This window comes from Macaca fascicularis, chromosome 7 (genome assembly GCF_037993035.2).
Source record: "Macaca fascicularis isolate 582-1 chromosome 7, T2T-MFA8v1.1".
In the NCBI taxonomy this organism is placed as follows: Eukaryota; Metazoa; Chordata; class Mammalia; order Primates; family Cercopithecidae; genus Macaca; species Macaca fascicularis.
In genome coordinates, this window is record NC_088381.1 from 173,168,753 (window position 1) to 173,185,998 (window position 17,246).

Here is a 17,246-nt window from a genome sequence, read left to right on the forward strand (position 1 = left end):
GGACTGTCTCAGCTGCTGCCTGCCCCTGCTCAGTCTTTTACATGGAGATGATAGGGGAGGACCCCCGTGACCAGGTGGGGGACACTTGTCCACCCAGCCTCCTACTCTTGCCTGACCACACGACTCCTGACCTCTAACCGCTTCCCTCTCCCCCAAAGCTGGGTGCCCGTTTCAGGCCTGGGTATGTCCCCAGGTCCACTTCCTCTGCACCCACAGCTGGGATCAGGAAATGTGGCAGTGGTGGGGCATGTCGGGGTGCTGCTATCGTTCCACTCGGGTGGTTTTCTTTCAACCCCCGTGTCTTTATCGGGCCCTCTGGCTCAGCAGTCCGTGTGTGCTAGCCTGGGATCTGAGCAGCAGCAGGTTCCCATGCTGCCGCCTGCAAGCCCTGCCATTGCTGCTGCCAGAGGCGAGGACACGCACACTTCCCAGCTTGCCCTAGGGACTTGGGGCTGAGGATCCCAGAAGAACGGGATGCCTGGGTGTTTCTGGGGACCCCTCCCCAGTCAGTCCTTGCTCATCAGGTGATGCTGGGAGATCCCAAGATGACTGTGGGGCTCTGTGACAGGTGGCACTTGCCCCAGGACCTAGGCTGGCCCCTTCCTCCTGAGACTAGGGTAGGAAAGCTGGCTCCTCTGCAGAAGGGAAGGTGCTCCCCACACACCCATTGAGCAGGGCTGGGGCTCAGGGTGGACTGAGGTGGCTGGAGAGGTCCTGGGAGGGCCACATGCGCTCCTCCTCCTGACCACACTCCACCTGCCCCTCCATGCCCCTCGGGAGTCATGGCTAATGTTTCCCCCACACCCGGACTTTAATGGGGACCCACCCTCTCTGGCCCAGTCTCCCCTATCGGCTGGGCCAATTCAACTTGAGCAGTGGCTGCTCCGATCGCCAACCTGGAAGCCTTATCCTCAGCTCATGCCCTTCAGGCTGTGCCATGAAGCAGGATGGTCTGCCCAGAAGCTGGCCCAAGAAGCCAGCGGCAGCCTAGCAGCTACCTGGACTGCCCCACCTCCTCCTGCAACCAGGGTTGCACACCTGATGTCAAGGTTGCCATCGCCATTTCCTCTGCACCTTGGCTTCCCCGAGGTGGCACCTTTTAGTGGTTTGCAAGGGGTCACTCAGGTGTATTGGTTCCCTGCTGCTGCCATAACCAAATATCACCAACGCAGTGGTCGAAAACAACATGTGCGCATTTGTCAACTCCAGTTCTAGGTGTGGGCAGGATGGAAGCCTCCCTTGCAGGTTTCAAGGGAGATCTGTTTCCCGGTCCTTTCAGCCTCCAGAGGCATCTGCAATCCTGTATCACTCCAGCTCTGCTTCCATCTTTGTGTCTCCTCTCTGACTCTGACCTTCCTGCTTCCTTCTCAGGACCTTTGTGATTACACCCATCATCCAGGCTCCGCTCCTCCTCTCAAAAGCCTTAATTTAAGCCCATCTATAAAGTATCTTTGACCCAGCAAGGTCACATATTCACAGGTTCCAGGGATTAGGATGTGGACATCTCTGTGGGGCTCTGTTCAGCTACTACACCAGCTCATCAACCCATATGAGTCATTTTTATCCTCCAACCACCCTGGGGGTACCATGCTCCACACACTCTCCACGTGGAAGCTGAGGCCCAGCCAGGGGTGGGGAATTGCAGAGAACCAGGGGAGCAGTTCCTGTCCCAGCTCTGCTTCTCATGCAGGCCTTTGGGGCGGGGCCTCAGTTTCCCCACCTGTACACAAGGACAACACTCCTCCTGCCCCCCTTCCAGCTCCCTGGGCCTCAAGGACAGCAAGGACAATGCAGTGGATGAGGGGCAGCAGTAGGAATGGACACTGCCCTTAAGCTGGCAAGACAGGCCCAGGCCTGGTCTACAAACCCAGCCAGCTCCTGATCACCGTCCTTAGAATCACTGAGGTGCTGGGGTGGCCAAGCCAAGGTTCAGTCCTGGACAGTCTGACCAAAGAGCTCCCGTACTGCATGGCCCAGCTGCTCTGCCCCTCAGGAAGGAGCAGGGACACGAGGCTGGGTCTAAGGTGCAGAGAATGATCTCATCTTGTCATTTGTAAAATTAAATTTTTCTGTAGCTTGGCTGAGAAGGACCAGGGAGGGAAGGGGTGATTCAAGCAAGGACAGAGTCCAGGCAGGACCCCAGGCCCCAGGATGGGAGAAATATGAGCCTGTGGTAGATAGGGGATGGACAGCAGGTGGTGTGGCTCAGGGCTTCACCAGGGCCAGGCCCTGCCCTTACCCAGAGGAGGCAGTGATGGGGGCCAGTCTGGGAAGGCCAGGGAGGAGATGGAGTCAAGGTTGACTCCTTGAGTCTGGGGGTGAAGGCAGATGGCAGAAGGCCTGGAAGCCCGGAGGGGAGCTGGTAGAGGCCAGCCTAGCTCCTTGGTCGTCCTGTGGCTGGAGAGGAGCTGTCTGCCAGCCCTGCTCTGCCCGAGTCTGGCTGGTGACAAGGGAGGGCGGCACTCCGTGGGGCCTACGAGGGAGGGGTGGAGCCTCCCCGCCGCTCCTTCCCCCAGGAATGGGGACGAGTTAGGAGTAGGCGAGGTTTTGGGGTTCAGGAGTCAGCAAGACGGACTTGGCTCTTGCCTGGGGGAGCTGGAGTCCTGAGGGGCCGTCGCTCAGCTGCACCCACAGCGGGGTCGGCGGCGCAGCGAGTTCGGCTGCGGGGCGCAGGGAGAGGGGGCTGCGGGACCTGGGGAGCTCGTCACGATAAAGAAAGAACCACTTGGCCGGGCGCGGTGGCTCAAGCCTGTAATCCCAGCACTTTGGGAGGCCGAGACGGGCGGATCACGAGGTCAGGAGATCGAGACCATCCTGGCTAACACGGTGAAACCCCGTCTCTACTAAAAAATACAAAAAACTAGCCGGGCGAGGCGGCGGGCGCCTGTAGTCCCAGCTACTCGGGAGGCTGAGGCAGGAGAATGGCGTGAACCCGGGAGGCGGAGCTTGCAGTGAGCTGAGATCCGGCCACTACACTCCAGCCTGGGCGACAGAGTGAGGCTCCGTCTCAAAAAAAAGAAAAAAAAAAAAAAAAAGAACCACTCTAGGGCCAGGCACGGTGGCTCAAGCCTGTAATTCCAGGACTTTGGGAGGCCGAGGCGGGCGGGTCACGAGGTCAGGAGATCGAGACCATCCTGGCTAACATGGTGAAACCCCGTCTTTATTAAAATACAAAAAATCAGCTGGGCGTGGTGGCGGGCGCCAGTAGTCCCAGTTACTCGGGAGGCTGAGGAAAGAGAATGGGGTGAACCCAGAAGGCGGAGCTTGCAGTGAGCCGAGATCACGCCACTGCAATCCAGCCTGGGCGACAGAGAGACTCCGTCTCAAAAAAAAAAAAGAAAGAAAGAAAGAAAGAACCACTCGGGCGGCGAACTGAGCACGGACAGAAAGCTCGAGCGGCCCCGCGCCCAGGGCTGGGCCCGTGGGGAAGCCCGATCCCACCAGCAGCGGAGGCGGCACGGTCAGGGAGGGCGGGTCCGGGGCGGGGCCTGGAGGGCGGGGGCCGGCGCTGGCCACGCCCCTATGCGTGCTGACGCCGCGTCGGCGGACGCCGGAAGCGGAGATGGCGCACGCCGTTGCTAGGCAACGGGGCGGCGCAGGCAGGAGGGGACTGCTGTTTGCAGGTTTATCTCCGCCTGGCCGCGCGCGGCCCTGCCGAGGCGGCGACGAAGGTGGTGCGGGGCCCGGGCCGGGGCCCAGGACACGCGGGGACTCTCGGGAGCCGTGGGCCAGGCGCGTAGCCGGCCACCTGGGACCCCGTCCAGGCTCAGGCGGTCCAGGGCTGCCCTGCGGGCCGCGTGCGAGAGGGACTCTTGGGAGGCCCTGGGGCGCCGCACCCACTCCCTCTGGCCAGCGTGGACCTCCCAGGCCCCCTCGCGGGTCTCTCCAGAGCAGGAGCCCCGCCTTGGGCCGCCGCTCTCACACCTGCCGTGGGTCCGGTACACGCCCCTGTGTCGGACTCCGCGCTCGCACGCGTAGGAGGAAGCCAGGACTCCCGGGCGACCGGGCCGTGCCTGTGGTTTGTATCAGTTCCACAGCAGCACGTGGGCACTTTCCAGCGTCAGCCACTGGGCAGCCCGGGGCACTCCTGCAGCGTCCCCAGGCCCTCTCCAGGGCAGGGGAAGGTTGGGCAGTCCCGGGCGGCCAGCACCGCGACGTGCATGTCTCCTGAGCAGCTGCCCATCGGGCCTCTGCTGGCCTGGCGGCTCCAAGATGCAAAACCGGCAGGAGCTGGGGGGAGAGCCTTTGAGTGACCTCCGGGAGGAAGCAGCCAGCGCTTCCCTCCGAGTGGCACCTGAGAGGCTAAGTGATGCCAGTTTGGAATGGATACGGACCTGCCCCGACCTTCTCCTGTCCGATGGGGAAGCCAGCATCTCCCTGCCCCGTGAGGGCGGTTCCACCTGCGTTACCCGATATCCTGACCCTGGGGAACACAGCAGCACTTGGGGGGAGTTTGAAGGCTTTCGGGAATCTTCAGCCAAGTCTGGACAATTCTCACAGTCCCTTGAACTCCTGGAGAGACCCACAGAACCCCAGCCACCAAGAACCACTTCTGCCCCAAAGGAGTGCAGTTCTCACCAACCGTGCCAGGGTGGACCTTGGGTGACAGGAACTGCTGCCGTCCCACCTTCTGAGGTACTTCTGCCGTGCTGTGGTCACCATGTTGAGTGGGATAGGTGTACACACCAAGAGGCCTGCAGCCCTCGAATGTTGTGGCGTGCTGGCCAGGGAGGGGGCTGAGAGCCTCGGAGGGTCTGCTGCTCTCCTGGCCTTCGTCCCTGGCCATGTGGTTGGCTGTCCCATCCTGAGGCCAGGGAAGGAATGAGTTGGCAGAGGAAGCTGCAGAAATGGGTCACACCAAGGCCAGGTGGGGGCCACCTGAGCTGGGTCACTCTCTCTGACCATTCCTCCCCCGGCCTGTCCACTCCCCATTGGCGGGGACTGCACTGGTCCCAGCTCAGGGCATTTGAGGAGGAGCTTTTTGTCTGAATTCTTAATCTGCTGAGTTTAGAAGTCTCAGAGCTTCTAAAATCACATGATCACATTTCAACTTTCTTGTAATGAATTGTGTGACGCCCGATCCAACCTGTCCGGGAGCTTGTAATGAATTGGGTGATGCCCAGTCCGACCTGTCCGGGAGCCAGGGTCCCAGCCCTCAGCCCCCTGCGCCCTGCTCTTTCAGAGCAGACTGCTGGGTGTTTACTGTTTGGTGACGCTTCCGCTCCTTCTCTTTTCCTGTCTTCTTCCTTGCATTGTTCCTCTTTTTCTGCCACCTCTTCCCAAATGGTTCATCCCAAACACCATCATGAGAGATAAGAAATAAAACCAATGAGGAAGGAAATAAAGATATTTAGGTTCTCAGGGCTGGACTGTTTGTTTTCTAAAGCAGTTTCCCTGGAATCCTGATGAGATCCAGTCTTAATAGAGTAAGGTCTGCTGTAATGCTTGTTTTGAATACAGGATTTGTTTTCCAGCATGATTGATGTATTAGGGTACAATTTGAGCATAGTTGAAATTTCACAAGAAAGAGTAGATGAATGCAAAAAACTGCCCCCAGCTGAGCTGGGGCCGGTTGGAATGCATGAGACTCGCACACGCACACCCTCACACAACGCTCAGCGCCCCGACGTAGCACACCTGTCAACACCTGGTGTTAGGACCTCTCCCAGTTCAGACCGCCCTCCTCCTACCCCTTCACACTAACTCAGCCTGCGAGTCTTCATCTTTTCCAAGGTAAAGTGCTGTGCTTATTGTAGTATGTATAATTTCTTTTTTTTTTTTTTTTGAGATGGAGTCTCACTCTGTCACCCAGGCTGGAGTGCAGTGGCGCAATCTCGGCTCACTGCAACCTCCGCCTCCTGGGTTCAAGCAATTCTCCTGCCTCAGCCTCCTAAGTAGCTGGAATTACAGGCACACACCACCATGCCCAGCTAATTTTTGCATTTTTAGTAGAGACGGGGTTTCACCATGTTGGCCAGCCTGGTCTTGAACTCCTGACCTCGCAATCCACCCACCTGGGCCTCCCAGAGTGCTGGAATTACAGGTGTGAGCCACCGCGCCTGACCACATGTATAATTTCTTAACCAAACATGGAAAACAGAACTAACATTATTGGGTGACCATCTTTTTTCATGTGTCACTAATGAAGTTTGAATGTTTTGCCCTAACCCCACCTTTCCCATGAGTCCTCTGGTTTTGTGTGATTTTGCTAACATGGTGATTTTTAGGAATGAATATGTCAAGTGATAGTAACACTAATGGTATGGTCAATTACAAATTTCATTTCCATTACAGTTATTTCTTTGGAATAAGGTAACGTTATGTATGTCTGTCTCCTAACTTTGGTATGCTTTTGTTCTTTCAGTCCATTCTCAGCTATGAGAACATTTTAAAGTGTGCTTTTCAAGAAGTAACAGTCCAGCAGGCAGCTGAAGACATTTCCACCATAGACCATTTCCTAGAAATAAGCAGTGAAGAAAAACCTGGCCTTGAATGTGTACATAAATTGTGGTAATGAACTTAAATATTTCTTACAGCAACTGCATTTGTACTTTTGTTTGATAGAAGCAGGTGTGTGAGGCTTTGTTTTTGCCTTTATAGAGAGTAGCATCTCTCCCGAAGTCCCTGCTGTCTGTGGGTCATGGGGTCCTATGAGAAGCAGCAGCACGATTGCTCCAGCTGTGGCCTTCCACTCGGAGCCCTGTTCATCCCCCTCCCCCACCAGCTCACCTGGAGCAGCTGGACTCGAGCCCAGCTCACCTTGCGTCTCAGTGCAGTGCTGGTGGAGTAGGTGGGGGGCTCGCACTCAGTGTGAGTGGCTGGTGGGCCTGAGCAGTGGGCACAGGGGCTTTCTGGGGGACTTGGCTGAGTGGACCCTGGCTGCCTCATGGTCCTCAGCCACAGAGTTCTAGAAAACAGTCCACACTCTGAAGCCCCATTGTCAGCCCCAGGCCCCAGCCCCAGGGGTGCTCCCAGTGCTGCCTGCAGGGCTGTGGGCTTCCAGGGGAAAGTGCACCCGCAGTCACTCGCAGATGGCCCTTTTCCAGGGACACACTTTCAACTAAGCATTGAAAGACAAACAGTGCTCTAGCGGATTAGGCAGCAGTGGTTGAGAAGCTCAAGGTAAGTTGGCCCAAGGCCCCAGAGGGAGGAGGGAAGTGAAGGTTGGGGAGAGCTAGCTTCCGTGCCCCTCGGTGTGGTCTGTGGAGTGGGTCTCCCAGCAGCCAGGGGAGAGCCAGGTCAGCCTGCTGATTTGTGTGTCTATGAGCAGGCCTGGACTTCAGAGAGCTCTGCAGACAGGCCATTCTGGGCTCCAGCCCAGCCCACTGTGGCCTCTACTGGGGTCCAACCCAGCACCTACCCCCAGGGTACCCTCCACAGGGGCTTGAGGACAGAAGCCTGGAGCCCAGAAGGCCACAACCAGCATTGCCCAGATGGCCAGCATGCCCTCTGTATGTGGTGCTTCTGCCAAGCATGATCCCTGGGGAAAAACTGCCAAGAATGTGGTCCCAGCAAGCTGATGGTGGGGGTGGGCACTGTGCTGGCAGTATTGCCGTCTCTGTCCCCGGCAGCATGACTCTCGGACCCAGAGGCGTGGGGAGTCCTGGGTGTCAGGACTTGGCAGGGCTGGACACTCGTGGAACAGAAGGCTGGATGGTACTTTGGGGGTGGAGTAGAGCATGGTTTGTGTGTTCTGAAACACTGGGGTATTTTTTGGAAATGGTTTGGCGTTTAGCACATCTGCTGTTATTCTGGAGTTATCTGGAGTGCAGTGGCGCAATCTCAGCTCACTGCAACCTCCGCCTCCTAGGCTCAAGCAATCCTCCTGCCTCAGTCTCCTGAGTACTGGGACTCCAGGCACCTGACACCACGCCCAGCTAATTTTTGTATTTTTTGTAGAGACAGGGTTTTGCTATGTTGCTCAGGCTGGTCTCGAACTCCTGAGCTCAAGTGATTTGCCCTCCTTGGTCTCCCAGAGTGCTGGGTTTACAGGTGCGAGCTGCCGCACCTGGCCTTGTACTCATTTTCCCTTCTCTACTAGAGCATGAACTTCCTACAGGCAGACCTTCTCAGTCCCTCACAGTACATAGCAGTGACGTGGCACATAGTAGACATTCACTGTTGGTTTGTTCATTTGTTCTCCTAAGCATGCATTGGTACTCTTGGTTCGTGAGCATCTATTTTGTACTCAGCACAGTTCTAGGCACTTGAGTGAACAAAACCAGCAAAATACCTGGCCTCATGGAGCTTCCACTCCTTGGAGGAGACAGTCAGTAGTGGCAGTGAGTAAGCTACTCCAGGCCAGGTGCTGTGAGGCATAGAGGGGGCACGGGAGGTGGGTTGGGGTACTGCAGGATGGCACGTGTTGTTTGAATAAAAGTATAAATGGACAAATAAACGAGGCAGGCCAGTGCTCCTGCAGGGAACACTGTTATTATTATTATTATTATTATTTTTTTTTTTTTTTTTTGAGATGGAGTCTCGCTGTGTCGCCCAGGGTGGAGTGCAGTGGTGCAATCTCCACTCCCTGCAACCTCCGCCTCCCGGGTTCAAGCGATTCTCCTGCCTCAGCCTCCCCAGTAGCTGGGATTACAGGCGCCCATATTTGTATTTTTAGTAGAGATGGGGTTTCACTATGTTGGCCAGGCAAATCTTGAACTCCTGACCTCGTGATCCGCCCACCTCGGCATCCCAAAGTGCTGGGATTACAGGCGTGAGCCACCATGCCCAGCCCGGGAATGCTGTTTCTAGAGTTCTTAACAGAACTCTCGTGAGTCTCGGCTTGGGGGTAAAGGGCAGGCGCCCCCGTTGTGTGCCTTGGGCAGTGCTTCAGTGATCTCCTCAGAAGGCTTTCAAGGTCACCTTTTAACAATTTCATCTGTTTTCCAGTAATGAATCCAGAAAACTCTGGAGAGCCCTTCAGAGCAAACATACCACGTCTACTTCTCAATGCCTCTGGAGCGAGTCCCGTTGCCAGGAGAACTTCTTTCTTGTTCTCGGAATAGATGCTACGCAGAAGGTAGGTCGTTTGGGTTGACACAGGGCTCCTGAGAGCGTGGTTGAACTTCACTGTAGCCAGTGGCCCTTGGCCGCGCCCACGGGGTGGGTGTAGGCAGAAGTGTGGGGTCAGATGGGTTAAAGCCACTAGGTGGCCCCATAAACTTGTCAAGGCCATTGGATGAATCCCGAATGCTTGAGGCAGGAGCCAGAAAAGCCTAGAGCAGGAGGTAAGGAAAGGCTCTGGAAAGGCCTGAGCCCGCACCTGACAAAGCACAAAGAGATGGGCATCAGTGCACACACACTGCCGCGCACACACCACCATGCACACACCACACACACTGCCACACGCACGCCACTGCTGCTGTGCGCACACACCGCCGCACGCACCACTGCCACGCACAGACTGCAGACTGCCGTGCATGTGCTCAAGCTCCGGGGCTGTCACCGAAAACACCAGTCACAGGGAGGGCCGCCTTTCAGCAATCTAGATTTCAAGGGTCTTTCTTCATTCTTAAATATTATGGAAAATTTCAAACATGGAAAACTCAAAAACGGCCAGCCAGGCAGGCAGATTGGCCCTGGTGCAGACAGGGGCATGAAAACGGTTGCCCTGTTGGCCCGTGGGCCACATTGGGCTGGCCAGGAAGGAAGTGAAGGGCAGAAAGGAACAGAGAGGTTCCCAGTGAGATCAGCCCTGACTGTGTCATTGTGAGGAAAACGGAGAACCAGGAGGCTAGGAAACGGGAGCCTGAATAGAAGGCTCAGAGGTGGGCCAGCTCCGAGGGTGTGTCTGAAAGTGGCCGTTAAGGTGTTATTCCCGCTGAGCAGCTGAGGGGCGCTGAGGTCCTGAAGGGAAGCAAGGCCTGTGAGCCGGGGATGGGGCAGCGAGTGGCAGGGCTAGGGGAAACGGGTGACCTGACCTGCAGAGGGGCCTGAGAGAACTTTGCAGTTTTAGAATGAAATTAGTAGAAGGGCTCCGGGGAAAAGAAAACAGGAGACAAAATGATGCCTGTACTGGCCGTCTGATGGGGTCTGTCTCCTTAGAAGCTTTCTGGAGGCCAGGGCCCCATCATGGAAGATTGTGACCTCAGAGAGCCTGAAGGGCTCCTCACTGTCGGCAGCTTCCGTCTCCAGCATTGTAAAGCCCTGATCCAGACCAAGGTGAGTGGTCACCAAGGAGAGGCCTCGGGGAACCGCGCTGGTGGTGTCCACACATGCGGAGGCCTCTGCTTTCTCTGATGTGAGTCAGTTGCTTGTTTTATTCCGTTGAGTCTTGTGGACTTACAGAAAACAAACGTTGCTACTATTTAGGGCAGACAGGCAAATTGTTAACACCACTGCAGGGTGCCAAGGAACAGAGTATCATCCAGAAAGACTCTTAGGCCAGAGGACCCAGGATATGGGTGGGTCACACAGGAGAACTGGCAGGAGAAGCCAGGCAGAGAAGGAGCTGCAGGGAAGCTGAGACGCCAGGTATGGATGATGAGGCTGGAAGGATGAGGCGGGACCAGGCTGTGACTGTTGGGCCGGGGATGTGACTCCACCTGGGCAGCTGTCATGGACTGATCTGACTGGCGGCCTCAGTCACAGGCCGCTTACCTTACACAGGGTCTGCCCACAGCTTTCTCATGAGCTGCAGTTCTTGCCGCAGAGTCACTTCATCACATCATCACAGCCGGGCTCAAGGCAGAGGGGATGGGGAGAGAAGGGGATTTCTTCCTGCAGCTCTCTTTTATCAGGGGAAGAAAAGCTTTTCTGGGCTGGGGGCTGGAGCCCACTCTTAGACCAGGTATTGCAGGAGGGGTGAGATGGCCAGGCCTAGCTCACCTGGTTTCCTCTCATCCTGGAGACCCAGGACCCTGGAACAGTCGGGGCTCATTGTGTACACCCAGGAGATGGTGGGAGGGACACATGGGCGGCCATCTGCATGAAGAGTGACATGCAGGGAGGCGCAGGGGTAAAGTACTGCCCTGTGGTCTGGTAGAAGGTGACAAGGACCTGAGCCTGAGCTGGGACAGCAGGAAGGTTGCATAGCAGAGGAGGCAGCCAGGGTCAGCTTCTGGGCTAGAATTTGGCATGAATGTGGCACTGCCCCCAGCTGACGTGGGGTGGGTGCCCTGAGTGGTCAGCATACAGGTGACAGGTGACAGGTGCCATGGTGCAACAGAAGAGGGCCCTCATCGGCCGTCTTCACAGGCTGTCCATCTTTTTGAAAAACACCACAGCACGGGAGGGTTGTCCTAGAGCAGCAGGCCGTAAAGACATGTTCGTGGCTGTGTTGTTCACAACAGCCCATACTGGGCAGACATCCAGCCGCAGCTATTTGGGGGAAGTCTGTGGTGTAGTCCAAGAGTGGCCACTGCAGGGCTGTGAGTGTGGAGGGTAGTGGCAGCCTCCACCAAGGAATGCCAGACACGTAGCACAAGGGCCAGAGACCCCTCCTAAGATGTGGGCCCACTGCGGTCTTCGGGGCTGGCTGCAGGCCAGAGCCATAGACTCAATCCTGAGAAGCCCCAGCATGTTTTCCCTGTGCGCCTCTCTGGTGACACCTCATGATGAGAAGGTTTCTAAGAGGAGAACCAAGGAGAGAACACTAGGGGGCCGAGAGGCCGGGGCGGCCAGGGGCAGACGCCCAAGCTAGCGTTTCTCGTTGCCGGGGGTGCGCGTGCCTGACTGCTGTCCTCTCATCTCAGCTCTCGGGGCCGCCTGGCAGCAGACAGGGGAGGCTGATGACATGCAGCCGCTTCCTGAAGACCCCCTCATGCGGAGGTGGCCAGCACATCACTATTCCAAGGAAAAAGATGTTCACTCCACGCAAGCTCAAACTGACACTCTTTAATAGCGACGTTTGCTAAAATCAGGAGTACTTGGTACCTTTATGAGGAATTTTTCATTTTCTTCCTGGTTGGGTTGATGTGGAAACCAGAACTGTCTGTGGAGCTGTTTTCCAGATCCCAGGCCCATTCCTGGGATCTCTCCAACGGGACCTGTCCTGTGCTCTGGGCTCATCTCAGGTCTGACCAGGAGATGGAGGATGTGTCCTTGGCAGAGCCAGTCCTTGTGGGGAAACAGAGGTTTCTGGGTGCCATGGCAGGCTGTCGGGGTCCAGGTGGCACCCATGGGCCCCCTGCCCCATGTGAATGCTGCTGGCACCTGGCGGGGGGTACCCAGGGATGGACCCTGGGCATGGCTTCTGGGCTGCTTAGTCCAGGGGGAACAACTTGTGGTCAAATCCATGAGTTCAGAGGAAAAGGGGAAGGTGCTGAAATGTCACCAGAGAGACAGCTGTTGAGAGTACTCAGAAACCCTCTAGCTGTCACACTCTGCCCTGGCCCTGGCTGCCATGTGGTCAGGGCACCATGAGGGTGTGCAGGTGTGCAGTTTCCTCAAAGCCTCGCAGGTGCCCTCACTCACTGCCCGGGCCTCTGCCCAGCAGCCTCAAGGACAGGCCTTTCTCCCTCATGGTTGTGGACAGGAAGTCACACCACTGGCCTGCGAGAGCTTCTGGTGGGCCCATGGCTTCCCCTAATTATCTGCTAAGGGAAACCGTGCTCTTCGAACGGCAGAGCCAAGAAGTCAGCCCTGACTTTTGTACAATTTTATGAAATAAAACCGCCTAGATAAGCCTGTTCTCACTGCTTCATCAGCTGGGGGGACTGATACCTGAAATCCTGTCCCCAGGGGAGGCCTGAAGTCTAAGCAAGCAGCCACCCTGGCTGTCTCTGTTCCAGCCAAGGCCACACGGGGGACCACAGCCCCCATGTCGCCGTGGTTATCAGTGGGATGTGCGCAGTGATAGGCAGGAGGTTCCATCACAGGGGAGGAGGAAGCGGATGTCCCTGCACAAACCGTGGCCTTGGCCACCCAGCTGCACAGCCAGCACCATGCTGCATGTGACTTGAGGTCTGCGATGAGGATCATTCCTTTTTGTTTGTTTTTGGATATCACATGTTTTGGAAAGCTGTTTTTATTTTTCATTTTCAGCCAGGTGAAACTGGGAATTTAGACTTTTTCTAACATGCAGCTTCCTTCAAAGGCACTGTCTTTTGGGCCCCTTTACAAAGCCCTTCCAGGAGATGCCCTGGTTTCCTAACCTTTAAAAGTTAGACTTTAACAAGCCAAAATATTCCATCCTGCTCCTTCCATTCCAAGATTTGGGTTCAGGCTGTGCCACGGCATCACGCTGTCACCCGTGGTGGCCCTTGCTCCTCACCTGGCTGGATGTTGGTGACCCACAGACCTCAGAAGGCCAAGCCTTTCTCCTGACCTCCCTGTGGCCTTACAGGAGCCTCAGAAGCAACAGGTTCCAAACCTGACTTCTGTGGTGCCCGGTAGAGAAGAGAGGCCCTGCTGCTCTTGTCCCCAGAGGCGAGTGAGAGGAGGACCCTCACAGGGTCAGGTAAGGAGGGACCAGGCAACATGCATGCAAACCGCTTGCCCACTGTGCGGCTGCCAAGCCCCCAGGGTCTGGAGGACCCTGCAACAGACAGGTTCAAAGCTCCTCGGCCCGCTCAGGTCCACGCTGAGCGCTCAGGAAGAAAGTGCCACAGCTGGGAGTGGGGGCAGGGAGCTGACAGACACTCCCCCAAGAACGCCCCTCTCACAGACGTGCTGGGATTTTTGTTCCCAAAGTCTGGAGGCCCAGCAGGGGGGCTGGGAGAGTGGGTGGGAGGCAAGCCCCCAAAGGCTGAGGAAGAGGCAGCAGGGCTGCAAGACGCCCCCCGGCACCAGGCAAGGGGCTGGAATGGAGAGCAAAGGAAGCCCCCAGTGGCCAAAAAGGACGGCAGTCCAGCTGAAGAACAGAGAAATCATGCAGCCCCCAAAGCCGGTGGCTTGGCTGTGACACACAGGCTGATGTCCACAATCACTGTGCTCAGAGCTCAGACCCCACCGAAGCCGTGCCCTGATCCACCCTCAGGGCATCTGAAGGCCTAACTACAGCTGCAGAGAAGTCCAGAACCAGCTCAACTGCAGGAAAGGACAACTCCGTCCCCACTCGGGCAGCCTCACAGCGGAAGGCACGTGCCCCTCGCGGGAAATAAACATTGCTTCAGCCTCTATTGTTCTTTTATACGAACTGTCTAGCCTACAATAAGACATTACAAGACACATGAAAAGGCAAGAAAACGTGAGCCACAGTGAGCAGCAGAAGCAGAGACAGCCCCAGTGGTAAAACTGAAGTCAAGGGCTTTGAAGGAACTCTGGGGAGGTGGGGAGGGCCTGTGGAAATAGCAGGTGACATTCACGAAGTGATAGAGACATTCAGCAGAAACAGGGACACTTCAGAAAAGAACAAAATGAAGATGCTAGAAATGAAAAAAATAGTATATAAATGAATCATCTTTAGATGGGTTTAACAGCAGACTGGACACCACAGAGGGATGGATCAGTTAACTTGAAGATCGGTCACTAGAGAAGATCCAACCACAGAGAGAGGGGAGGGAAAACGACAGAGGGTCCAAGATCTTCGGGCCAAAGTCAGATGGCCTAACTGGTTGTAACTGGAGTCCCAGAGCAGGAACAGGAGAGAATAAAGAAGAAATATTCCAAGACTGAATCGCTAAGAACTTTCTGAAATTCATGAAAGAAAATAATCCACAGATCCAAGAATCTCCATAACTGCAAGGAGGTTATGTGGAGAAAACCACACCTGAACACATACTACAGGCCTTAAAGGCAGCTAGGGTGGAAACAGGAGATTCGTATAGAGAAGCAATGATAAGAACAATGGCTCACTTCCCACCAGAAGGCCACATCTGCAGTGCTGAAGGGAAAAGGAAGGTCAAACTAGAAGTTCATGTACATTGAAATACTCTTTAGGCCGGTCACAGGGGCTCACACCTGTAATCCCAGCACTTTGGGAGGCTGAGACAGGTGAGTCACCTGAGGTCAGGAGTTTGAGACCAGCCTGGCCAACATGGAGAAACCCTGTCTCTACTAAAAGTACAAAAATCAGCCTGGCGTGGTGGCGCATGCCTGTAATACAAGCTACTCGGGAGGCTGAGACGAGAGTCACTTGAACCTGGGAGGGGTAGGTTGCAGTGAGCCGAGATCATGCCATTGCACTCCAGCCTGGCGACACAGCGAGACTCCATCTCAAAAAAAAAAAAAGAAGTATTATTTAAAAATGAAGGCATTATCAGCCAGGATACAGAAACCACACCAGCTATCTGAAGAAGAAAAACTATAAAGAATTACTAGGCCTGGTGTGTGGTTCACACCTGTAATCCCAGCACTTTGAGAGGCCAAGGTGGAAGGATCGCTTGAGGCCAGGAGTTTGAGACCAGGCTGGGCAATATAGTGAGACCCCCCCATCTCTACAAAAAGTAAAAAAAAATTAGCCTGGTGTGGTGGCGCTCACCTGTAGTCCAGCTACTCAGGAGGCTGAAGTGGGAGGATTGCTTGAGCCCAGGAGTTGGAGGCTGCAGTGAGCTGTGATCACGCCATTGCACTCCAGCCTGGGCAACAGAGTAAGACCCCTTCTCTTAAAAAAAAAAAAAAAAAAAAGAACAACAAAAAAAAATTAACTAGTAAAAGTTGGTTAACTACTAAAAGGGTCTTGGTTTGGTTTGGTTTGGTTTTGATTACAGACAGGGTCTTGCCATGTTGCCCAGGCTGGTTTTGAACTCCTGAGCTCAAGCAATCCTCCTGCCTTGGCCTCTCTCTTTGTTTTTTGTTTTTCAATAAAGACTTATTTCATAGGCCCTGAAGTAGCAGGTGCGGGAAAGCAGCTTCTCTGGGTTAGGGGTGAAGTACAGTGAGGAATTAAGGCCTGACGCCCTCCCAGGCTGAGATGCAGGCCTTTCACAGCGAGTGTGGCTGCACAGGAACAGGCCTAGGCAAAGGAGCTGAGCTGGAGCTGATCTGCAGGGACAGCTGGCAGGAAGACAGGTGCCCCCAGGAGCACCCTACTGGAGTGGTTCAGGAGCAGAGCCAGTGCAAACATGGGGCATGCTGGGGTCCATTGTGCCATGTTGGGCTCATGTGCCAAATAATACTGATAGAGGACCTGACCCAAGAGGGAAGCCCCCTCTCCCAGCCAGCGGCTACCCCCTCCCAGCTGTCCCCAGTCCGTGCTGAGTATAGAGAGGTGTAGAGCCAGCCATTTCTGCCCACCTCAGCCTCAGATGGGCACTCTGCCCTGGGCCCATGGGTGTGGCAGATGCCCTTCCTCCCACAGATGCCAGGCTTGCATCGAGGCTGGCAGCTTTCCTCTGCCTGCTCCTGCTTTCTAACCCTTTTGTCCTTCATAAGTATTTCCCCAAATTTCTTGAATGTGTAAATCTATCCTGGCCTTTGATTCCTAGAGGCCCTGAAGGAACGTGACCATCACCTGGCCTGAGTGACACTGCAAAGCCCTCGTTCTTTCTAGTGGACGTGGAGCTCTCTCCAAGCGGATCAGATGCTGAGCCGTCAGCCACATCAGAGGCCAGGGACATGGCCTTCAGAGACTTTGGCCATCATGCAAAACACCTGGCCACCCTGAAGCCTCTATGCTGGAGAAATGTCTGGAGCGATCCCAGAGATGCTGACAGATGCTCAAGGACCCGGCTGCTGGAGCCTTCGGCCAGCATGCCAGCCCTGGGAGGGAGGAAGCCTTCAGGGCGGGGTGCACCCAGCTGCAGCCGCTGCCTGACAGCAATGGCCTGACAGATCCCTGCAAGAACCACCCGGCTGAGCCCAGCCAAGCCCTGGCATGAGATCATGGCAGTAACAGATGGTAGGTGCTGCATGCTGTGAAGCTAGTGATGGTGGCTACACAGCAGGAGGTCACGAGAACAACGCATGTCCAGATAACCAGTGGGTCCACAGAGGTCACTGGAAACTTAGACAGTAATTGAAACTGAATAATGAAAGTGCACTGATCAAAATCTGAGTGAAAGCAGTGCTTAGAAGGAAATTTATAGCTTTAAATGTTTATATTAGAAAATAAGAAAAGTACAAAACCACCTAAGATTTCATGTTAAGGTGCAAGAAAAAGAGCAAATTAAACCAAAAGGTAAGCAGAAAGAAGGAAATAAAACTGAGAGCCAAAATCAACAAAATGGAAAATGGCAGAACACTAGGAAAAAGGGATGGTTGTAAGTGAAGATGAAAGAGCATGTGATGTGCGACTCTCGCGTGACTCCTGATTCAAACAAACCAAAGGTAGAGATAACTTGCAATAGCGCACAGCGAGGAAAAGGAGGCAGCCTCTGCCCAACACAGCCAGGAGATAGCCTCGGAAATCGGAGAAAATATTTGGA

At 55.2% G+C, this 17,246-nt stretch overlaps 1 protein-coding gene across 4 annotated transcripts; it reads left to right on the forward strand.

Annotated features, from left to right (window-relative positions):
- Positions 1–3,580: 3,580 nt before the first annotated feature.
- Positions 3,581–17,045, forward strand: CLBA1 (clathrin binding box of aftiphilin containing 1). 4 transcript variants are annotated; one of them, XM_005562364.5, is made up of 5 exons: positions 3,581–4,635; positions 6,365–6,510; positions 8,890–9,019; positions 10,045–10,161; positions 16,308–17,045. In XM_005562364.5, exons 1-5 carry the CDS (start codon positions 4,213–4,215, stop codon positions 16,314–16,316), a joined length of 825 nt encoding a protein of 274 aa, XP_005562421.3. In that variant the 5' UTR covers positions 3,581–4,212; the 3' UTR covers positions 16,317–17,045. The 4 variants fall into 4 exon arrangements, with proteins under 4 accessions (XP_005562421.3, XP_065374629.1, XP_005562418.3 ...); XM_065518557.2 differs by having other exon boundaries at positions 10,048–10,161; XM_005562361.5 differs by lacking the exon at positions 16,308–17,045 and adding an exon at positions 11,694–12,624.
- The last annotated feature ends 201 nt before the right edge of the window (positions 17,046–17,246 follow it).